The following is a 25,972-nucleotide window of genomic DNA, read 5'->3' on the forward strand; positions in this document are numbered from 1 at the left end:
CTACTTGACTATGACAGTATGACTGAAAAATTTTCTGATGGTTGGATTTTAAGGATCTAATAGGAATGAATAATTCAGTATTAGTTTTTTATAGATTGTCTTTTTAGAATTGTATTATGTTGTTTTAATGATGTAATCCTGCTTCAATCCTTGGGAGAGGAGGGAAATACAAATAAAAATTATTAATATTATTATTATTATTATTATTATTACTGATGCAACGATGAAAGCTCTCTTCCAAAGCAGCTGGACAGGACCAGCCCTTTATATTCACAAATTCTTTATCCATGGATTTAACCATCCACAGCTTGGAATTTTTTTAAAAATATATATTCCAAAAAGCAAATCTTGAGTTCACTATTTTACATAAGGAACACCCTTTCATTATGCCACTGTATATAACAGTGGGGGGTCCTGGAACCAAGCTGCAGCCAATACTGTATAAATAAAGTCCATTCTACTGCACCCTTTCTACTGTCAAATACTGCTTGCCAAATTTATTCTGAAGTACCAATGGATCATGTGCCTATTTTAAATATGTTGGCAGAAATTCAACTGCTAGTTTCAGTTAAAGGAGGCCCATCAAATCAATAGAACTTTCATAAGTCTTCATTTACTAAGCTCCCACTGATTCAGTAGATGTATTCTAGTTGGGACAACCAATTGTATTTAGGCAATCCAGTTTTTATATCAAACCTTCTGAATGTGAAAAAATTATAACTAAATTGAGATTTCTTAAAATGCATTCATTCAAAGACACTAAACTGCATTTGAATGAATTCACTGTATAAAACATATTTGAATTAAGAATGTGTGTGCCACCAAGGTATAACAGTCAAAACCTCTGCATAAACATGGATAACTTACTTATAAGTGGTTTTCTATATGCCCTATCAGAAGGGTTTTCTAGGTACCATTTTAAAGTGATCATTAATACAAATATTGTAGGCACATTTGTTTCTGTTTAAGTACAGGCCTTCAGTGATTTAGCAATAACTATTGTTATTGTAACTACAATGCAAAATACATATTCTACACAGGTCTTTAATCATGGCACTCTCATTTTGTTACCTTGAGGGAAACTTCCAGGCTTCCATGCCATTTGTGAAGCATTCCCAAATGCTTGTAAATTATTTATTTGAGTGTTCTGGAAAACTGTATTTCTGCTGAGATTTGGTAACCTGAGAGACAAATATTCAATGGCACACTATGTCAATTATACTAACCGTACAATAAAGCTTATTAAAAATGTGATCTACTGCAAATATAAAAGAGCAAATGTACAACTATGACACTGAAAATACGGTACTTTATTAGCACAAAAACGCTGTAACAAGGCACAGCAAGCAGAGGAAAAACACACATATTGATAAACTAGTTAGTGTTGGCATACAATTTATCCTGTATATGCAGCTTAGAAGTTTCCCTACCTCACACTCACTGCCATGGAGAAGAACATACTGTAGCAACAGTTTAAGAAACTAGAAGCGCTACTCATTGGTACAAGATACATAAGCAAAAAACGAGGGACGTCGTACTCCAACACAAATTTTAGTGCAAACACAGCTAGGACAAAACAATTAATGCTCTGCCCATAAAGAGAGAAAAAGGAAGCAAAAGAGCAAGTTGCCAAAAGTATCTGCTGAAGAAGGAACACAATCTACAAGTTTAACCCACCCTGCCCCAAAAAGTGCTACACAGTTTACAAATACAAGAGTACCTATGAAGCCTGAAACTTTAGTTCTGATGCACTGAATAGGGAAGAGAAAGGGAAAGATACAGTATGTGGGATAAAACATGGAGTGTTTTGGATCAGCTTGAAGTTTTATGTAAGCTGGATGGTCATTAAAAGTTTTTAGCAGAAGTTAAAAATACTGTTTTGAACCATTCAAAAAACAAACAGGTTAATATAGCAGTAAACGTTTGCAGACCACTTGAGTGAAAAAAAATCTGAAGTGATCCACTGAGACCCCCAGCAACTTTCTACAAATCAAAGCACGTTACATATTTTAATAACATTTTTCTTCAGCATAGGCATTGTCAAAACCAATGTGTTTTACGAAAATCATAGGCCCTACACCTGAGGCATAGTTTATGAAACAATGAGTGGTTGACACTATGAGAAACATGCATCCCAGGCCAGGCCCTGTTCAGTAATCCACTCTTGGTCAAAATTGCCTTGATTTGCATTGTCAGAAATATAAATGAAATGTTGGTTATTACTGACTCATAATCTTTCTACATTATCAAGTGAACATTATTGGTGCTCTGCAGATCAATTTGAAGAATTACACCAACAGGAGTAGCTGGCTTAGTTAGCAGTAAGTGAAACTTTCTACATGTGCTAAAATTTTATTTCAAATGTTGCTTTTAAAACTAGGACTGCAACACTGAAGCTGAATATGCAATTTCAATATTCTTAAAATGACCACAATTAATGAAACAGACTGGCTTTTGAAAACATTAATTTAAAATACTTATAAAAGTTGCACATGTAATTTAAAAAGGTGCACTCCCCCTTCTGTATTAAGCAGTAGTGTATCCTTCCCCAACCCATAATTTCCATAATTTTAAAACCCATCATCTCCACCAAATACTGACCATGTTGAAGGGTGCCAGCCTCAAGGAAGTCAGGCAATACCTCTTCTACAATATAAAACTAGGCACCATGTGCAGACATCACCATAAGTATACCTTTTCTATTGGACCTTATTTAATCACAAGCAAATCTGTGCAGTTTTAACTAGCTGATTAAACTATATTTGAATAATTGATTCACTAAGATGTCTTTAATTTGGAAAAAGCCCTTTTTAAAAGGCGAAAGATTTATACGATCTGAAGAGAAACCCTTTTTAGACCAGATTCATATAAGGGATGATTAAAGCACATGATTTGGTTCTTTTAGAAGTGCCAGGTGAGAGCATAATTTTCCTTGTTACTCAGGATTTTAGTTCTTAAAACAGCTTAAATGAAGAAATTGACTGGGGGGGGGGAGTGAACTCTGAAATTTATAGCACAACTGTTGGTAGTCAAGTGATCATATTCAAACAGACAAAAAAGCAAGCCATCCACATTGTCTAGATCCTGAAACTGAATGGAACTAAAAAGTCAGTGCCCAACAGCTGCCTTGCATATTTCAGAAGTGGAAAATTATAATGTAAAAGCCTCCATTTTTTAAAAAAAGTATGTGATTTTGTGTTCTGCATGTGTTCAATATGTATTCACAACTAGTTATGATCAACTGCAGGCAGCATCTGACACACTTGTAAACACAGTGAGTTTAAAATACAATATTGAAAAAAAAAGCTAAACACTGATGTGCTTATTGCAGTTATACTGTAACACACATAAAAAGCACAGATTCTAGTAGCTTACTGGGGGCTCTGAATTCTCTGTTCATTTTGTCTTAATTGGTTCCCGCTCCAACCATCGTACGCGAACTTTTTGCTTATAGTGATATTCCTTTAAGAAGTCCTGCAACATGGATGGCAAAGGGAGATAGTCAATCCCATCATATGAAGTGTACCGGCAGATTACAGCCCGACATATATACTGCAAGCTGAAAGGAAAAGTTCTGTTTAGGGAAACTGTAAGCAATGGTTCAAAAAACATGCAAGAACTAGGATCTTTATAGTGTTCGAGAAGCCCTGTAACAGTGGAGGAGTGAAACACACAGGGGTCATGAGCATCAAAACTAAAATTGTGGTTCCACTGCTCAATGCGTGCATGTAGAGACCGGTTGTAACGGCGGAAGCTCACAGAGAAGAGGTAGTCTTCCTGAGCAGAATCCCTGAGCAAGAAAGTGCCTTCAGGTTTTCCTTCCAGAAGTGCTTCAGCTTCATAACGGTCCATCACTCCCCAATAGCATGGATTACCAGTAATCTGAAGTAAATCTGGCACAAGGCAATGTATGTAATCAATCTGAGTATGTACTTTCCAAGCTCCTTGCCTGCTGATGTGGCTATGGCTCTCTCCAGACACCTGACGTTGCTTTTGTCTACGCGACTGCAAGCAGAGGGTAGTTGTATCCTCCTCCAAGTCAGAATTTCCTTGAGGTACTGAAGTGCTCTCTCCTGTAAGCTCAGACATGCCAGGGGCCAACTTTGGCCCAAGTTTGTATAATGGATTAACCTGCGCAGTGGCTTCAAAAGTATGTATCTGAGCATTAGGTGGAGGATCAACTCCTTCTTCAATACTGAGCCTTCGTCTCTCTCTGAGTCTATCCTCCTCATCTTCTGTAGAAGCCAGAGATGGATCAAATGTATCAAAGAGAGATGAGTGTGGGCTCACTGGAGCGGTGTGCTGCTTGATTAGATGCCATTTTTGGGCCAAATCTGACCCAGGAGGGAAAGGGCATTTTTCTAACATTAGTTCAGAAAGGTGTATCTTTCTTTTGTTAGAAAACAGAGCTTTGGACTGTTTGCAATAAGTTCTCATAGGAAAGCATAAACCCACAGTATCCTGTAGTCTTTGTCGCAAAGAACGATTACCTACAGTCCTGCTTGAGACACTATCTGTGTCATGAACAGAACTCACACCATATCTTCGCTCTCGTCTTTGCAACCGAGAGCAGCCAAATCTTTTATTACTCTCCAAAGAACTCTGGGTTTTTGTAGAACAGGAATGTTTCTTTTTGCCACCCCATGGTGCATGTCTTGAATAGGAATCCCTTCGTGCAAGTCTAGTGCCTGTGGCAGCACCCAAGTCACTCTCTTTCTCAATGCTTATTTCCACAATCTGTGGGATTTCTGCAGCACAGTTTTGATGTTTTCTTGCAGAGGCTTTTGAAGGACTTAGACTCAGCTGTAAAGAAACATCTCTTAAAGGACTACTTGATCGCTGCTCCACTGGATCAAGCACAAAAACACTTTTATCTCTAACAGATGAATTATTAGAGTTTACATCTACATTTTCATTTCTGTTTCCAACTTCATTGCTGAAGAGATTCTGGCACCTGTATTTAAAGCTGTTCCACATCTTTCCAACTTTACCCATGGATTAGGTTACCTAAGTTTCAAAGAGAGAGAGAGAGAGAGAGAATTTTAGTCTGCTGTCTAAAGAATAAAGAATTAATGTGATCAGCTGAACAATGAAGTAATGTGGATGGAGACAAGGTGGAAAGTTGGGGGAAGCTTATTTTCAGTTTCACTACATGGTTAGCAAGGTTCTCAATGTAGCTTACAATATAAAATTCACAGAAAAATAAAATCATTTTAAAATGAAACAGTAGTGTGGTGAGTGTTCACAGATTATTAGGCAGTCCAACGTGGATGCTCTTAGCTAATTCCAAGTGTGATATAATTTCACTGATGCACTGATTTTTCTTAATTTAAGTAAAACCTTTACATAATATAGAGTGCTTTATTGCTACCTAAAATAACATTTACAAATGATGTTCTCATTTAATATTGCAACCTCCAAAATCAACATTATAGTGTGAAGGAACTATAGTTACCAAAGACATGGATTTCTGTATACAGGAAAAATCTATAAAATAAGAATTTACATGGCAACCACAATGTACTTTTTGTCACAATTACAGCAGATAACGTTTATGATTAAAGAATAATACATTCACAAAGACTACTGTGAAGGAATCACAATCAGTGATAGAAGAACTGTACACTGTAAAAACAAAAATGCCTTAGTATTAAATGGCAACATTTAAATACAGACAGAAATTCTGCTCCACAAAATCTACGATTCAATAAGCTAACATTAATTGATATTTAGGTAACAATAAATGTTTCAGGAAAGGGAATGCTTTTGTGCCACATGATTCGTACATTCATTAGAAACCTTTTCAACAAGTTGAAGCAATTTGTGCATAGCCAACGACTTCCCAATCTATGAGCAATTATACTGATGAGGAAATGCAAACATCTCTCCAACTCTGTCTCATTTTCTCAGAAAATGTATTTCATACAGGTCTTCATCATACTTTAACTCAGTCAACAGAATTGTGCCATGCCTTTTCCCAGTAAAATGAGCTAGAATAAAGTATCCAACCAATAGGTCTGTATCTGAAAAGGGACATTGATACCTCTATTGATACCGATATCAAAATTGATTGATACCACCGCCCCCTCCCTCCTCTAAAGAAAGACTCATTTCTTGTGGTAATCTGCCGAAAATTTTAGTGTATTCCTATTGGACAGTTTTAAATTTTTTGATGTTTAATCTCTTTTTATGGGCTGACCACTGTTTTTATGATTGGGGAGAGGGTTGGGATTTTGGGGGTTTTAAACTGTAATTTGTAATTGTTTGATGTTTATTTATACTGTTGGAATCCTCTTTGATTCCTTTGTGAAAAAACGGAATACAAATTATTATTATTATTATTATTATTATTATTATTATTATTAGAAGGCTGATGTCTTTCTTCCACTGGCTCCCCCTCTCATCCCATGCATTTCCTTCCCTCACTGTTTTTAACTTTTGTATGCTTTTAAGGTTAATTTTATACTGTTTTAACTGGATCATTTTAATTAAAATTGTGTTGTAACGTTTTTAAAGAGTTTTTATCTTGTGAGCTGCCTTGGGTTACTTTCTGTAAGAAAAGAGGCATAAAAATGAAATAAATAAATAAATAAATGCAGAGTTAGAAAACCTTGGCAGGATCACTAAACAGATTTAAAAAAGGTTAGGGAGGCCATATGTGGCCCAAAGAACACATGCACATCATCGTGGTAGATGTTTTGGCCAGTACAGGGTTTTGACTACTCAATAATCTGTTTTATAAACTATTTACAATAACCAGGATGCCTAAGGACTAATCACAAAGAATATAATTTAGTAAGCATTTTGAAGGCACTTCCTGCCCAGAGTGTGATAGAAGTAGAAAAAGGTAGTAACAGAAATATAGAAAATGCAGAGGACAAGAGCCTTGATTTTTAAACTCACACTAACCCTCCGCCTGATCTATCTGTGGAACCAAACCCCTGCAGTGGGCTCATTGTATTTACACCAAGTGGAAATCAATCACATTTCAAACTTTTAATTTCTTAAGAACATCATCATACATGGATAAGATCATCATACATGGACAAGAAAGTCTTTCCATGCATGCTTTGTATCCCACATTCAATGAAAAAATACATCTCTCTTGAAGAAGGAAACTTTTTTCCTTTATTGTGACAGAACTACTCTCAAATAAGCAATTTATGAGGACGAGTGTGATAGAAATATCTGATCGTATTTTTCTGTTTTAAAATCCACTCCCTACAACCTGTTAGGAAAAATGATTCTATTCAAAATACAGTGCTTATCAATAATGTCCACTGTATCGTTAAGATATATTTAACTTATTGGGAAGTTAACAGGAGTATCAAGGCACAACATTGGAGTTAGAATTTCAAGGCACTCTTCTTTTCAAAACACTAAAACAAAGTTTCAGTTATAAATAATAAAAATGTACAGTGTGACCTTTAAAATGGTGTATTATATTTTTAATGGCTGAGGAGGTTAAAATTTTTAGTTTATGTCCTCTCTCTCATGAAACTGGCATCTCCATTCAAAACATTCACAGTTTTCAAGCTATGTTCTTTTTTATTTTTGTAATATTACCATTTTCCCGGTGTATAAGACATCTGGGCGTATAAGACGACCCCCAACTTTTCCAGTTAAAATATAGAGTTTGGGAAATACTCGCCGTATAAGACTACCCCTCTTCCAACGCCCACCAAATAAAAATTAAAAAAACATCAGATTGATTTCAATTCAAATGCTTATGACATGCAGGTACTTAGCAGGAAAGCTAACTGTTGTATACAAAGCTTGCTTGGATTGGTCAGCTCTCCCTGACTGATCAGCCCTCTCTATCTCCAAGACTATCAGAGCAGTAGCACAAACACAGCTCTTTTTTCCATACCCCGGGCATCCTGGATGCCTGCAGATTGCTCCATTCTTCAGTTACACCTTCCCGGTGAGGCGCCCCCTCACTTTGTCACCAGGACTGCGTTAAGTCACTTCTTTCCACGAATCCTGGTGAGTGGATTTTCTTCTACCGTACTTGTACAGAGCCGTCCTTGCTGCTTTCATACGGTTGCCACATATGGTGGGGATGCGGCCGTGGCCTGTTTTGAGCTTCCCCACCATATGCAGTGACCGCAGATTCTCCAGTCCAGCTTGGAAGTTTCAGTACCCACCCTATAAGTTGACACCCGGCGTATAAGACGCCCCCTGACTTTTGAGAAAATTTTCCTGGGTTAAAAAGTAGACTTATACGCCAGAAAATACAGTAGATATAAAGGAACACATTAAGTTTCCAATCAGAAGTTCTGCAATGAGATTTGACAGGCTTTCAACGTGTACATGTATATATTTAGACTGATGAAGAAGGGTTTTGTCATCAATACTTTCATTTTCTTAACATTTATTTCATAGTACTCATGCAATGGCTTAGTGGTTAAGATACCAGTTCTGATGATCGGAAGATCAGAAGGTTGGCAGTTCGAGGACCAAGTGCTGCATGATGGGGTGAGCTCCCATCACTAGTCCCACTAGCCAACCTAGAAGTTCCAAAGCATGCAAATGCAAATAAATAGGTACCACTTAAGTGGGAAGGTAACAGCGTTCTGTGCTGTCACGCTGGCCACATGACCACCAGAGCAGTCCTCTGACAATACTGGCTCTTTGGCTTAGAAACGGAAATGAGTACCAGTTACGACTAGACATTCATGTCAAGGGACTATCTTTACCTTTACGTCATTTACAACAGATAAAGATGCTGCGAAATGTAATGTAGCATACATGCTTGAATATCTTCCATTATTACTATATTTTCACTGCAGTTTTCAATTATACTGAGTAACATATCCATTTTTAAAAACTATTGTAAAAGCATTTTAATTTTTTTAAAAAAAAACTGTTAGCTTTTTAGATGCTAAGTAAAAACCATTTCACATTAACAGTTCACTAATCTTGTCTTCAAAATAATTTAAGGAAGTTTAACTTTTTGCAGTTATACATTTCCATTTCCCCTCTTTGATATTTTCCTCAATGACAGACAGAGCTAAAAGAACAAGATCGGGGTATTCCTGAAAAGCTAGGTACAAGTAAAACTCAGTGAAGGAATCCCTCTCAGTCTCCAAGTACATTAACACAGCAAACCTGAACGATGACCCACAAAGCAGTTGGTGATCTGAGTTGGCTGATCATTTGAGCTGGCTGCCTGCTTTTTCTCCCAGCTGCTGCTTAACATCAAAAGACTACTAAATATATATATCACTTTTCTAATATTAGTTTTCCAGGTAAGCAATTTTATAGTTGCCATTAAAATGTTACAACATTGTGAAAGAGCAGATTTTATTTCAAACCACTACAGCCTCAGGTTGCCTTAAACTTGAACCCATTATTTGAGAGATGTTCTTCCCTTATGGTCATTTTCTACATAATCAATGTTGAATGTGTGTCACCTTTCTGGATCTCTTAAGGCATCACTTAAAATTTCAACTATGGAGCCACATAGGATAAACAAATGAAGATACAAACATCTTAACACCCTGTCCTTGGTGGTGCTGCTTTGACAGTTTTCTTGTGGTCCCCACATTTGTTTTACAGTAAGAACTAGACTGGAATGCTTCTGCTTTCTGCAGCTGCAAAGCATGATCCACCTTCCATTAAGATATCCCCATCCCAAGCAATGGGCTCTTTTTTCACAAAAATACTATAATGTCAGCCTAATCCATATTGTAATGCTATCTGTCAGCTTTCTCACACCTGTCAGTATCTCCTTGCAGCTATGACTAATGAAGGCATTGGATGGCTGAATATATTTCCACAGTTCACAAGAGAACACGGCAAAAAGAGAAAAGAGCTGCTAAGAGTGCAGGCTGGCAACAAAGAAATGACTATGAGGACGTAATGATGAATATACTGGGGTGGCTTGAGTGTTTGTTATATAGGGTGGATACCATGGTTTTAGTGTGGTTTTAATGTTTGTAATTTTATATTTTAGATGATATTTTTAACTGTTGTATTGTAATATGTATTTAGAATTTTTATTTGTGAGCTGCCTTAAGTCCCTTTCAGGGAGAATGGCGGAATAGAAATCAAATAAATAAATAAAACACTGTATATACTCATGTATAAGTCTAGAAATTTTAATCAAAAATGATCCCACAAACCTGGATCGACTGATCCATAGGTCAATGTAAGTCCTGTACTTTAACTCTTACATAAAAAGGGAACAATCCCCTAGTGAAAGGCAAGAGCAGAATCTGTCCTGGAAGTAATGATACCCTTCTATTCTTTCATCCATCCAATCTTTAGTTTGAGCACAAAAAGTTATGTCTGCTGGAATTTTGTAAGTTCTTTGGCACTGCTTTCCTTTGCTTCATCCTTCAGATCTTTTGTTACATGCTCCTAGGGTTTACCCTCAACTTATCCACAGGTCATGTCAAAATCTGTAGTTTTGGCCCCAAAACCTGCCCTCGACTTGTACATGAGTTTGACTTATAGTTGAGTATATACAGTAAAACAATTGAGTATGGCTTGAAAGGACAATGTGGTGTCTGATATGTTATGTGATGGGTGGTGGAGCACAGTATACCAAGCCATGTTCACCATGGCAAGTAAGCCATCCATCCCATGTACACAGAAAGAATTCTAATCTTTCTTTCAATTTTGTTACAAAGGAAGAACATGGAGATAATCCACATAATTGCGGTGCATACTGGAGACACCCATCATACTTTGAAAACATAACACAGAATGGTGGGGATGATTTGTATCCTTCTACTTCCAGGGCTGAAATAAAAATGTCTATGCAGCATTCCAAGAAGGCATGACAACACAAACACACACAAAAATTCAGTACCAAAATTATAATATCCTTTAAGAACATTAAGTCAAACATCTGTCTTTCTATGTTTTACCTATGTATTTGTCTTGAATACAGTTCATTACAACAGTGTGACTTCTTATAAACTAAGGCCTGCAGAAGAATGTTGCGCATGCAGTGTTTCAGCTACTCACATTATCTTCCAGAATATTTTTTTTCCTGCATGAAGATACTGGCAGATGGAGCAGATGGGACAGAGGAGAAGCACACTCTAACCACCCCAACTATGAGAACTGTACAACTGATAGGAGGAATATGTGAAGCACTCGGAACACACAATGCCTTGAAAAAGAAGATAGAGAGCAATTCAGAAAGCCCTTCAACATTACTTATTTGAAGTGGAAAGGGGACACATCAAGTATCTCATAGCACAAGAAAATATTCTCCTGAGCCAATTTAACGTGAGATGTAAATACAGTCCAACAGATATAGACGCAACAACATACAATCCTCACCTAGTAAAATGAGAAGAGTGTATTATAAAAATTTATATGGTTGAGTTTACAGATGCATAGTTATTCAAACTGTGCAAAAAAGGTAGATGTTTTTGCTGACCAACACTAATCACAGGATCTGTACAAGTCAACAGGGCTTACAGGGTTAAGTCTAAAGAAATGTATGTCAAATTTTAAGACTGGACAAAGAAAAGAACACTGGATAGACAGGGTCTTTTTGATACAGAGTCTAAAGTGATGAAATCTGTAAGCACCAATGAATGAATGAATGAATGAAATTTTATTTCTATACCGCCATTCCTTGCAGATCACAGCGGTTTACAAAATCACCATCAAAAAACACTACAATACATCAACCCATAACCCAATAATACAAAAACCCACGATACCAATTTAAAAAACAATACAAAGTATCCTAAGACATTTCATACAATTATTCACAATCTAAATACCAATTAAAACCATACAACGAATTAGCTGGATCAAACAATATGCACAAGGGAGAGAAAGGATAACATCAAGGCACATGGGGGAAGGCTTGACGGAAAAGAAAGGTCTTCAGATTTTTCCTAAAGAGATCTAGGGAGGTTGCTGAGTGGAGCTTGTCGGGCAAAGAGTTCCAGGTCTGAGGGGTCACGATGGAAAATGCCCTTTGTGAAAAAGACACAAACCTTGCCTTAGGAACTCTTAATAGATGTTTTCTGCCCGATCTGAGAGTGTGGGGCGGACTGTATGGGGAGAGGCGGTCCTCCAAGTACCCTGGGCCCAAGCCAAGAAGTTATTTACTCACAATGGTTCATTTTATTATTTATTTAAAAATAATAAACTGCTTATATCTTCAGATTGCATTGTTTTACCAAACACCTTACCAAAATGAAGTTCTCAGGATGGTGTTGGACTGTAACTTCCATCAGCCCTAACCAGTATAGAGGAAAGTGAGAAATGCTGAGAGCTGCAGTTCAGCAATATCTGGAGGGTTCCACTTTTCCCCCACTCCTGGCTTATGCTATAAGACCTCTCTACCTGTTGATCAAGCTACAATGGTAGCACAGAAGTCAGGGCTGCTAGAAATCTGATTTCAGTTTACCAAAATGAAACCTGAGAAGTGCTGCAACTAAATTTGAGATAATCTTCAGAAATTCCACGCTAGGCACTGGAAAATACAAGGCAGAATTTTGACAGTTGAAGAAAGCTTTTAATACTATGGAACTCCTTTCAAAATGTTCGCAAAACTGACTGGCAAGACTTTGATAATTAACAGGGAACAGAAGCAATTTGTTTATCTACCAGTAATATTTATAACACAACATTTAACTTCAAAACGTTTACATGGTGACTGGCAAAGATACAAGTATAATAAAACCTTAAAACAATCCCACTTCTTCCATTTTGCGACCATAGCTCATTCATTATTCTTGTGTTCTCATTTCTTCATGAAAGTTTCTGGATGCGAATCTACGTGAAATTGTGTTCTTCCTCTGAAGGAGAAAACTATGGGCAAGTCACTAAAATACTGTTTTTTGTACTGCTATATTTAAGTTTCCTAGCTTGAAATATGTCACAGTTAAAATAAAAACAGGTGGGCAGAGGCAACAACGTCATTCAGTCTGCAAGTGAAACATGGCAGTCCTCTTCATGACCTCTTTAATGAACACATTAATTTGAGGGAGACTGTGTTCTAGTATATTCATGTACTCCTTGTCTATAAACTTGCATTGAGGCTGCAGTTCTTTACAAGTAATTGAGGAGTAAGCTTCACAAATTATCATAGGACTTACATCTGACAGAACAAGTACAGGATTGCAAAATATGAGTATGGTCTTAAAAAAAGATACATGATCAGAGAGAAAGAGAATGTGGAGACAATGTATATAGCTGGCACTTGAGAAATATGCCTCCTAAATTTTGACAGATTATCCATGACCTTCATAAAACATCTACTAGATTTTTTTTTTTTAAAAAGTTATCCAGTTCTCAATAGCTGTAGCTGAAAATGCTTGTGTGGATAAAAATAAATGAAATTGTTCAGCTGGCCTTGGGCAGCAGACTCATCTTGTCTTCTGTGGCAGCAAAGTGATCAAGTCAGTGTCTGTTAATTATCTACTAAAAAGTCATCTGCTTCAAAACGCAGTTTTGTACATAGTTTCATAACCATGTACAGTGAAAAGTAACAAACTAGAATGTGGGCAAGCTACACACTTTGAGCAGCCCCCTAGACTCTTCCTGAAATTCTTCCACAAAAAACAAAAGATAACAATGGGGAGGTGGTAATGTACACATAGCCCTTCTTTTTTGTGTTCTTTTTACCCTTATACCCAGGACCCTTCAACCTGCTGCTGCCTTATAGAGGAAAATCTCGGTATCCTGCAAGAGCAGCTTCTGCAAAGGACATTTAGAGAAAACAAACAATTGGAACAGAAATAATAATAATAATAATAATAATAATAATAATAATAATTTGTTTTATTTATATACCGCTATTCCAAAGATCATAGCGGTGAACAGCAAGTAAGCTAATTAGCAAGTAAGATAGGATCATAAGAAAGGATCAAGCAGCCTCCTATCCTAAATGTCCTGTTCCCTCTAATCCCTCCTTGGGGATAACAGTAGTGCTTCCTCTCCATGTTTCATTGAGATGGGCCAAGGACAGTGCCCACAGAAACTCCATGTCCCAGATGAGGAACTTTATGGGTCAAAAGTTCCTCTCCCCTGCACCAAAGTCATCCTCACTCCCCACTGTCTACTATTCAATCTGGTGATTCTTTTTTTAAAAAAATCAGTATTGATTACAAAAACATAACTTACATACAAAACAACCCTGCCAAAGCAAACAAATAACAAACATTTTGCATTTTGCATTTCCTCCTTTCTTTCACACCTCAAAGGCCCGGTACATATGGGCACTTTGCAACACCCTCATCACATGCTAGGGTTGCCTGGGGGCGCAGCGCCCACATGCTCTGAAACCCTAGCACGTGACAAGAGTGTAACAATGGCAGTGCCCTGTATACATGGCCGTCACCATTGTTATGTAAGCGCCATGTGGCATCCGCATGCTGCCTCAGCTACAGAAGAACCCACTTTTCGCAGTGGGTTCCGCCGGCAGGAAGCCACATGGTTTGGCGGCTGCGGCTTCCCTTCGGCAGAAAAACAGGCAACGGAAATCCGCCCTTTTTGGGTGGTCTCTCCTTTATAGATGCTCCACAACCCTAGCACATAACCACGGCGTCAAAATGGCAGTGCCCTGTCTACATGGGCGCCTCCATTACGCCGTCACGGCCGCACCGCAGACAAACAGCACAGAGTGGGTGTGACGTGCGCGCGACGCTGCAGGGTAGCTTCTTTAAACAGCCGCTCAAGCAATACAGAAGCCCCAAGGACACCCCTTTCCAGGCCATGGGGAAGCGGCATTTTGCCGCTTCCCTGAGGCCTGGAGAAGCGGCAGATCGGGGCCTCAGGGCTGCTGCTGTGGCCGCTGAGGCCCTGATCCGTCAGGGAAAGGGGCGGGTATAGGCTGCCCCAAAGGGGCGGTCTGTATCCCGCTTATGACTCTGAAGACCAGGGCTTGATTGCGTGCTCAGGATAAATTTGCCTTAGGATCAAGTCAAGTCAAAAACAACTTGAAAGAACACAACAACTACACAAATTCACATTTCTCAGACTTTTACAATCTACTTCTCATAAAAATGGGCATGCAAAAATGTGTATTAACAGAGAAGCATACTATATAAAAATGTGTATATGTGACAGAAAACCTCTAACAAAAATTATAATGAATACAAAATTATATATTATACAAACACCCATCAAAACAAACTCACAACCATTGATACAAATGAACACATGGACTTTTTTTTAAAGCCAAGGTCATGAGAAACAAGAAATGAACTTACTGGGGCGGGTGTGTGTGTGTGTGTGTGTGTGTGTGTGTGTGAATGGGGAGAAACCTAAACTGACAAGATTTATCCATCCCTAGCGTGAGGGACAGACACTACAGTATCCTGTTGTTTATCTGGGGATATGATGGAAAATAGCCTTTTCCAATCTGCTGTGTAAGGAGATGAAACTAGGTCCCTCCCCAATGTTCAGAGAGAGATTGATACATTTTTTTCTCCAATGTGAGGAGATCTGAAACGCTTCTTTTTTATTTTATTTTAATCCAGACCTCCACACCTCATGTCTTCCAGTCCCTCTAACCTTGTCAGAAGGCTCCAAAATTAGGGTGAGCATTGCCTTGCATGGAAGTCTGGAAAATATAAGTACTTAGGTGCAGAACGGTTGGAAGGAAGATGAGTGTTTTCCCCATGGCAACAGTGCACTTTGGAAAAGCATGAGACTCATGCTATTTCTTCTTCCAAAAATGAAACAGAAGGAGTGGCAGCTGGAGAGAATCAGCTCAACAGAAGACAGTCAAGGGGATTTACTACTGAAAAACAACACTGTGGACACCTGATGTTTGAGACTAGTTTTAATTATGAACTTCCTACAAAGGATGCATTCCATGGAGGAAGAGGTGTGACAAACCAAGCAATTATGCACCTTGCCTACTTACACTGTATTAAGAGTGAAGACTAATGTTTCTTGGACCACTAGGAGGGGATCACAAGACAAGAGCACAATACCAATAGTATTTACATTTCTGTACCGTTTATCACTGAACTCAGCACTCTCTAAGCCGTTTACAATCTGTAAACCAAATGCCAATTGAAGGGGAGGATCCACTGATAAAGACCTGCTACATACTTAAATAGTCAAGGTTCTCAAAATGGAGCATACTTTCCAAGAACTGAGCTACATGTTGTTGTATTACATAAACACAATGGATGGACGATAAAGGAAGAGAATACTCTGCAAGGTAAATTTCTTGTTTAAACAAATGAAGTGACTTCTGGCAACTCTGTTGCTTATTATGTTGGTTTATATCACCTTAGGGTTTCAACTGAATTTTGAATGATCTATTGTCTAATTACTCCTGTGTAAAAAGCAAGATAAATATGTGCAACCATGATTTTTTAAACTCCAAGTGATTATGGGTATTCTGCCTGGCAATTTCATGGGCTCGTGTCGCTGATTCTAGCAAATACTGCTTGAATATTGCAGGAACGTATCTAGCTTGTACCAACTCAAAGCTACACTGCATAGTCTCTGCTGTTTCCATTTCTTAAGCCTCTGGGACCCATCACTTATGTGCTAGCAGTTCCCATTTAATGACAACTTGCTCCTATATAAGTTTTGCAGCTTAATGCTATGCCTGTTTTTTATAGAATAGGTTCCCTTATTATGGCTCTATTCCCAGCAGCACAGCAAAATAATAATAATAATAATAATAATAATAATAATAATAATAATAAAAACTATTATCCTACCTCTTGCCCCCCCCTCCCCAGACTTGGTATTTAGGCTGATTTATAACATTTCAAAAAATTGATAAAAAATAAAAGATCATTAAAATATAATCCCACTATAAATAACACTAAAATCATACAGCGCACAATTAAAGCCTTTTCTTTAAAAAAAAAATAGTCAGTTCCCCAAAGTCTGCTGAATTAAAAGAAATATGTGTCTGCTGCCAGAAGGACAGCAAGGTGGTGGTCATTCTACTCTCTCTAGAAAGGGAACTTGCCTGGGAGGGAGAGAAAAGGCAGGCCCGTCTCCATCAGGCCTAGCCAGAGCAAGAAGGGCCCTCCCTCCAGTCCCTCTGCCATGGTCCAGGCCTCAGAGGGAGAGAAGAAGAACTGGATGTGATCCCCTTCCCCACCACCATTCCCTTTTCCTTTTGAGTAATGTCTTTTTAGATTGTAAGCCTGAGGACAGGGAACCCTCTAAATAACTATCTGTAAGATGCTCTTTTCTCATCTTCCCAGCAGATGTGCCTGTGAGGATGTTTGATTTGTGAAAAGGGCCTTTCCTGAAGATCTCATGGCCCAGCTATCCTCATATGGGAAGATATGAGTCTTTAGATAGCCTAGACCTGGCAAGTATAGGGCTTTAAAATCGCCTTTAAATTGTGCCTGGAAAGAGACAATTAGCCAGTGAAGCTGCTGCAGTCTAACCGGCATTTAACCACTGCACCACCAGGGCTACTGCACTAAGTGCTTTTGGGAGCTGGGGATGTTTAGCCTGGAGAAAAGAAGGTTAAGAGGTGATATGATAGCCCTGTTTAAATATTTGAAAGGATGTCATATTGAAGAGGGAGCAAGCTTGTTTTCTGCTGCTCCAGAGAACAGGACCCGGAACAATGGATGCAAGCTACAGGAAAAGAGATTCCACCTGAACATTAGGAGGAACTTCCTGACAGTAAGGGCTGTTCGACAGTGGAATGCACTCCCTCGGAGGGTGATAGAGTCTCCTTCCTTGGAGGTCTTTAAACAGAGGCTGGATGGCCATCTGTCAGGGATGCTTTGAATTGGATTTCCTGCATGGCAGGGGGTTGGACTGGATGGCCCTAGTGGTCTCTTCCAACTCTATGATTCTATGATTCTATTATTCTACTTTATTCATGCAATTCCTTTAACGGGATTATAACGGTACCAATAACGTTATTGAAACAATTCTTTCTGCATCACACATTAGTCCTTGTTTTGTATAGAAAGTGTTATGTTTTCTACACAACCCATGCTACCCCCCAGCCTCCGTCCCTTCTTTTTCCTCTTTCAAGCATGTGCCTTTTTTTTAAAAAAAAAAATCTTTTTTACCTGAAATCTCAAAGCAACAAGATTAGACCCAGAATCATGAGATTATTTTGTCTCTGCACATTTCTAGTGATTTGTGATTTTGGAGTTCTGTGTAACTGTTTTAGATTTTAGGACCGATAATTCTGCAAAGGGCAAAATCTTTCATCTCTTGCATCAATGGATCCAGTGAAATTAAAGTCAGTTTGGAGAAACCTTATGTTACCTTAAACTGTGTTATTTTAAATGTATACTGTGTACCCTAACGACCTGAAAATCCACTTACACGGAAACAGGAAATATCGAGGTAATTTATCATGACCTTGAAACTCTGCACTGCTAAATTTAAATAAAATATATACATCAATACAAATATTACAATCTTGTCGATTTTGGGGAAAGTGTCCACCTTCACACCAAAAACTGAAGTTATGTGACGTAACAGAAGAGGGAAGAATGGTTAATAACACACCTACTTTCACATGTGGACTTCACCATCTCACTACTGTAGTGCCAAAACTTGCACAATCACGTGAATGTAGCGATACTGGTGGTCATTGATCGCTTTTTCTCATTAATGCAAAGTTGACAATAATTTTTGTTAAAAGATAAAACTGTAATCCCTGGCATTTAATACCTTCTCAGAAATTATAAATAATAATTTATAAAGTTGCACAATAATAATGGTTGAGCAATAGGTCAACAACAGATGAGTGCCAACGTTGTGCAACAAACAGTGAACCCAATTGTTGCAATTACACTTCAACTCCGTTTCTAGAGCCTCCTGCGTTAATCTTTTTCATCTGTCAGGCTTAGGGCTGAATCTCAGAGTACCCTCAAATTGCAAATCTGCATCTCCAGGGAAGTATAATCCCATCCCACACAGGCTGAATTCCTACTATTTAACATATCTTTTTCACTGACCAGCAGCATCTCTGCCTTGTCTGGATTAAGATTCATTTTGTTCATCCTTACCCAATCCATTACTTATCAAAAAGCTGGTTTAGAACAAAAAACACTACCTCAAAATTGGGTGGATATACAGGTTAAGCCTCCCTTATCTGGAATTCTGAAATGCAAAATACTCCAAAATCCTTTTTTCATGGGTAGCTGAGATAGAGACACTTTTGCCTCCCAATGGTTCAGTATACACCAATACTTTAAAAAATATTGGACAAAATTATGTTCAGGCTATGTGTCTATGGTATATATGAAACACGTTAATTTTGTGTTTAGAGTTGGGTCCCATCTCCAAGACATCTCACAGTGTATGTACAAAAATAATATATGTATATAAAAATACACATATCCAAATTCTAAAACACTTCAACAAAAGACATCTTTGATATCTTTTGTCCAATTTTATCCTTTTGGGGCAAAATTGAAATAAAATATATTTCTACTAAAATCCAAAACACTTCAACTCCCAGGAATTTCAGATAAAGGAGATTCAACTGTACTAGCAAAGTTTGGTATCATCAGCATATTTGTAGCACCAAACTGCCAGACACCCTCTCCTAGAAGTTTCATGTATATGTCAAACAGTATGGGAGACAAAATGGAGCCCCAAGAAACTCTAGAAGGCAACAGTCACACATGAATCCTTGACGCTATCATTTGATTTGAAATTGATCAAAATAATGTCTCATCCAGCTGGGAGGTCACAACACCTTCCAGTACCTTGCCTCAAAATGGAATTATTGGCTCTAGGCATCCAGCCTTTGATAATCTAAAGCTTTTAAAATCTTTGTTCAAACATTTTAACACAAAAAGCTTTTAAACTGTTGATTCCAGGTCAAGCCAACCATCTCACAGAAAAAAAAGTATTTAAAAATTCTTATGTTCACAACTTTACAATTCATTTTACATATGACTTTGAGACAAGAGTTCCTTTTCTTTTAACATATGTAGTGAATCCACAAGTTCTGGATGGAAAACGGACCACAAGAAGAACCCCCTCTTGCTGGAAAAATATCCAAAACTGCTGATCTTAATTAAACCAAATAAGATTATGGTATAATAAATTGGTACTATGATCCCCTTTTCTTGACATGCATCATTGCTCAAAAGGCAGATTAGAAAACTTTGCTGAGAAGCATTACAGAGATCTATTATACAAACCACTCATTGTCCTAGAGAAGCTGCAACCCTTTCTCTGTAGGTTTATAAAAGCATACTGTGGTATAATCTGTAAAAATCTGTAAAAAGTGTAGGCTAGGCTAGTCACAACTAGAAAAGCCCCATTGAATCAAACATCAAATAACAAATCCACACTTACATAAATCCTGTGGATTCAATGGATGCACCTTAGCTGCAGCTATCAAAGAGATGTTGTTGCGTACCTTCAAGTCATTCCTGAACTACAGAAATCCTAAAGCAAAGCCATCATGGGGTTTTCTGGGGCTGACAGTGTGAGTTGAGACTTACCCAAAATTACCAGTGGATTTCCATGGCCAGCAGGGAATCGAATCCTGATCTCCAGAGTCTTACTCCAGCGCTCAAACCACTACACCACGCTGGCTCTAGCAAACAGATTTACCCATAGTTTAAACCTAAATCTTCATAGTACAAGGAGCTGTAGTGATAATCAGGAAAATTGTTTGCCTTCCCATGAGCCTAAGGATGGAATTTTACAGGTTTCTTTCAAATTCAAGTAGAGTGGTTTTCTTATACAGCTAGAATGGTTTTGCTTATCTGGGACCATTAAAATACACCCTATTATCACATAATTCACTGCATATTTGAAAATGCTGAGCAATTCAAATGAAAACTGGGTATTTCAGTAGGCTGGTTTCATCTCATTCTCCCCACTCACCATTCCCCCAAATACCTCTACTACTTTTTCAGTCCCTTCATTTCTTTCTTCACCAAGCTGAAATTGTGAAGGTTCTGTTTAAACAGCATCCCACTTCCACTCCAGCTCCCCAAGATTAAATGGATGCCCAGCTTTTATATCTGTTCAACCTAAATCTCCCTGCTCTCCAATCACTATGCTGAAACTCCTGACCAATTAGGAGAGAAAAGGGGAGGGGGAGTGTTTAGGTCACATGGAGAACTAAAAACTTTAATTAACAATGAGCAATAGCATATTTCTCCTACTATGCCTCTTTCTCTTCCTGCTATGTAGCCATTCAGCTTAATGAACTGAAGGAGGAATCTAGAATGAAGAGAGGTCTTGGAGGAGCTTTTGGAGGAGGAGGAGAACAAGTGGATTCCTTTGGAACATAAGGAAAAGTGAAAAGGACTGCAAGGTGATTATCAACAGCTAATGTTCTAGTTTATATCATCAGTATATGTCCACACTTTAAACAACAACTTCTTACAAAAAAATAAACCTGCACTGTTGAATGTGACTATGTGCAGAAGGTAACTGTTTTTGCATTCTAGACTTTAGGAGAGCCGTTTTCAGTAAACTTAGAGAAGTACTGGGGGTGATGGTCAGGAATACTAAAAGAGAAGGGGGTTCAGAACGGATGGGAGTTTTTCAAAAGGGAGATACTAAAGGCACAATTTCAAACAGTTCCAAAGAGGAGGGAAAATGGGAGGTGTCTCAAGAAGCCAGTATGGATGACTAAAGAACTTTCAACTGAGCTAAGTTTTAAATGGAACATGTATAAGAAATGGAAAAAGGGAAAAATCAACAAAGAAGAATTCAAACAATTAGCAAGCACGTGTAGGAGTAAAGTCAGAAAAGCTATAAAGCACAGAATGAGCTCAGGTTTGCTAGAGAGGTTAAGAACAAGAAAAAGCATTTTGGGGGTATGTTTGCAGAAAAAGAAGAAGGAAATGGTAGGGCCACTATATGGAGAAGATGACAAAATGCTAACAGGGACAGAGAAAAGGCAGGATTACTCAACACCTTCTTCGTCTCAGTCTTCTCACAAGAAGAAAAGGGTGTTCAACCTGAGGAAAATGGAGCAGAGGACACAACAGGGGAAATGCAGAACGGAATAAGTAAAGAGGTAGTACAGGAATACCAAGTTAATCTAAATGAATTTAAGTCTCCGGGACCAGATGAACTACGTCCAAGGGTATTAAAAGAGCTGGCAAATGTAATTGCAGAGGCATTGGCAATAATCTTTGAAAACTTCTGGAGAATAGGAGTAGTCCCAGCAGACTGGAGAAGGGCAGACGTTGTTCCCATCGTCAAAAAGGAGGAAAAAGAGGATCCCAACAATTATCGACCAGTTAGTCTGACATCAATACCAGGAAAGATTCTAGAGCAGATCATTAAACAGAGAGTCTGTGAACATCTAGAAAGCAATGCCATAATCACAAAAACTCAACATAGGTTTCAGAAAAACAAGTCATGCCAGGCTAATCTGTTCTCATTTTTTTTGATAAAATTACCAGCTTGGTAAATGAAGAGAATGCTGTGGATATTGCATATCTTGATTTAAGTATGGCCTTTGACAGGATTCCCCATAACATTTTTGCAAACAAGCTAGTGAAATGTGGGCTACACAATGCAACTGTTAAATGGATTTGTAATTGGTTGACTGGTCAAACCCAAAGGGTACTCAGCAATGGCTCCTCTTCACCCTGGAGAGAAGTCACCAGTGGGGTGCCACAAGGGTCTGTCCTGGGCCCAGTGCTATTCAACAGCTTTATTAATGACCTAGATGAAAGAGTAGGGGGTATACTTATCAAATTTGCAGATGACACCAAATTAAGAGGAATAGCTAATACCCCAGAGAATAGGATCAAAATTCAAAATTACCTTCATAGATTAGAAAGCTGGGCCAAAGCTAACAAAATGAATCTCAACACAGAGAAATGTAAGGTACTGCACTTAGGATAAAAAAATGAAAGGCATAGATATAGGATAGGGGACACCTGGCTTAACGAAACTGCATGTGGAAGGGATCTAGGAGTCATAGTAGACCACAAGTTGAACATGAGTCAATAGTGGGATGTGGCAGCTAAAAAGGCCAATACGATTCCAGGCTGCATCAACAGAAGTATAGTTTCTAGATCAAGGGGAGAAATAGTGCCACTCTACTCTGCCTTGGTCAGGCCTCACCTAGAATACAGTGTCCAGTTCTGGGTACCACAATTCAAAAAGGATGTTGAGAAGATGGAGTGTGTTCAGAGGAGGGCAACCAAAATGGTGAAGGTTCTAGAAACCCAATGATGAGGGATTTAGGAAGCTAGATATGTTTAGCCTGGAGAAGAGAAGGTTAAGCGGTGATATGATAGCCTTGTTTAAATATTTGAAGGGATGCCATATTGAGGATGGAGCAAGCTAGTTTTTTGCTGCTCCAGAGAACAGGTCCCGGAACAATGGATGCAAGATACAGGAAAAGAGATTCTACCTCAAGATTAGGAGGAACTTCCTGACAGTAAAATCTGTTAGATAGTGGTACACACTCCTTCAGATAGTGGTGGAGTCTCCATCTTTGGAGGTCTTTAAGCAAAGGCTGGATGGCCATCTGTTAGGGATGCTTTGACTGAGAGTTCCTGCATGGCAGGGGGTTGGACTGGGTGGCTCTTGTGATTTCTTCCAACTCTATGATTCAATTATCCTATGGCCTGTTACAGACAGCCAAAATAAAGCTGCTTTGAATCACAGTGGAGATATGGTGTTTCAATGATGCATGCGTCCTAAGAGTCCAGAAGCCACACCAAAGCCATGCTCCAGTCCTTAGGGCTGGAGCGTGGCTTTGGTGCGACCTCTGGACTCTTAGGACGCATGCATCATTGAAACACCATACCTCCACTGTGACTCGAAGCAGCTTTATTTTGGCTGTCTGTAACAGGCCTATGATTCTAAGTTTTCAGGGCGTACATATCCATTGGTTTTGCAAGTATGGGATTTGCTTACTTTTTTTTAGAACAGCATACTCCTTACCTTTTGCCTCGCCTTTGACCTATTTTTACGCTATGCAACAGCAAACTTTTGGCTTCTCAAGTCATAATGAGCAGTTATACATTACCAACATTGTTATGTGATTTCAAGTCATTGCTGACTTATGGTGACCCTAAGGCTTTTGTTGGACAGGTTTTCTTGGCAGAACGTGTTCAGAGGGGGCTTGCCATCCTCTGAGGCTGAGAGTGCGTGACCTGCCCAAAGCCAACCTGTGGGTTTCCATGACTGAGCAGGAATTCAGACACTCATCTCCAAATGTCCTAATCCAAGCCCTCCCTCCATGGCAACTGTCATGGCAATTTTAGTATTGGGATGGGGGGTTGGGAAGGGACTAATTTTGAAGTTTTATTTTATTCTCTATGTATTTTTATTGCTGTAACCCGCCTGGATTCCTTGTGATTGGGAGGGCTATAAATAAATAATTTATTATTATTACTATTGATACTCAAGCCACTACTAAAATCAAAGCACATCTAGCTAAATTAAAAATAAACTCAGTTGTACTTTTTTTGAAACATAATTTGAAATTCAGAGATAGCATAATTCTGGCTTATTCAACTAAATTCATTCATATTTTTATTAAATAAAGCTAATACATAAAATAATTAGATGATATAATAAACTACTCAGAGCATGAGATTTGGATAAACAGAAACTACTCTGTACAAAGTGAAAATACTTAGTTTAAATATATCTGTGGGCCTTGCTTTCTCATGCTTATTGAGATAAATAATTATAAACTGTCAAATGATTCTGATATAGGATGCAAAAATAAATATTAAAAAGCCTAATGAAATAAATTAAATTGCCTGGGTTATCCAAGAATCACTGAAAGTTGAGGTCTTGTTCACCAAATCCAATTAGGCACTCTGCTTGGACTAAATGCTTACTGGATTGAAGATATTTTGGTGGGAAGGGATTAATGAAAAATACAAATTAAGGATACAATCTTACAACCTAGAGATAATAAATGCATTTCTTTTGCTGCCAGGACAGAAAATCTCATGCCAACAAGCATTAACTATGCAAGTAAGAAAAGAGACACAGTAAAAGTTCATTAAAAACTAGGAAAAGAAGAAATCACAAAAGCTAAGAATGGGATAGAAGCTTTTTCAAATGCAGAGGAAAAGGTTATGGCTTTGTTTTCAAACAAACTGGAGTAGGGCTATACATTATCTTCTAAACATTAAGATTTGTTTCAGATAACTTAATATAAAATTTAAACAGCCATGCTAAAGAGAAACAAGGTGTTACAATGTCAGTATTTGTCCATAATAATCCATTTTTACAGCTTGGATAAGTATCGATTTGTAGAGAAACAAATCCCAATGCAACAGGATTTACTTTCAACTATGGCTAGAGCTGTGGCTTCAGTCTAGTGCCATTTGCTTTTTGTTGAATCACTACATGATCCCAAAGTAAACCATCTTAATCATGAATGGATTCAGATTACCATTTTGGAAACAAACAGCATTAGTGGACTCGCTGTTTAGCAAGTGTCCCAAACCCTAACATAGAAGACAGTCCATTAATGTCTAATAGGACTTACTGGGATATAGGCATGCTTAGGAATACAGCCTTCATGTTAAAGAGTTCAGACAGCTGTTAAAGCTTTGTATTTACGCAAAACTTAGATTCAGAGCAACCAAGTAAATGGTTGAAAGAAACAGAATTTATTCAGTTCTTTTTAAATGTGCATTCTACCATAGTCACTTGAAGGACATGGGAACCACCAAAGTAGTAATGCAATCCAGGCAACGGAGTTGCTGAAGGCAGACATTTGGCAATATCAAAATGCTGAGTAATATTACTAGTGAAGTGCTGGTACTCAACCTCAATTGCACTTTCACTTTAAACTCTTTCTCTAGCAAAGTCTGTAACCACGTTTTAGCAAATGCACACAGTATGACAAATCAGGGATCCACTGGAATTTAGCTTGCCATATAGACTCAGTGTATGGTGCTCATTGCTCAATCATTCCCACTTGCAACAGGAATGGCTGAGGAAACTGTGGAGCTTTGCAGCGGATAGCTTCCCTTCTCGGGTTTGTCCACTTTCACAGATAAGGGAAGGAACTGAGGATTTCTTCCTGGTTTTTTCTCTTTTCGTTGCATTGTAAGTAACCAGCAGCATG

General features: G+C 38.3%; 1 protein-coding gene across 2 annotated transcripts in view; it reads right to left on the reverse strand.

The window, feature by feature from the left end:
- Positions 1–1,289: 1,289 nt before the first annotated feature.
- Positions 1,290–25,972, reverse strand: part of SOCS5 (suppressor of cytokine signaling 5) — a 30,427-nt gene continuing 5,744 nt past the window's right edge. For both annotated transcript variants that reach the window (XM_089529140.1, XM_089529141.1), the window contains exon 2: positions 1,290–5,007. In XM_089529140.1, coding sequence (XP_089385266.1) covers positions 3,397–4,995 — 1,599 coding nt within the window. In that variant the 5' untranslated portion in view covers positions 4,996–5,007 and the 3' untranslated portion in view covers positions 1,290–3,396. The remainder of the gene's footprint in view (positions 5,008–25,972) is intronic.

This window comes from Sceloporus occidentalis, unplaced genomic scaffold, assembly GCF_023333645.1.
Source record: "Sceloporus occidentalis isolate IW3139 unplaced genomic scaffold, rSceOcc1.0.p SCAF_6, whole genome shotgun sequence".
Lineage (NCBI taxonomy): Eukaryota > Metazoa > Chordata > Lepidosauria > Squamata > Phrynosomatidae > Sceloporus > Sceloporus occidentalis.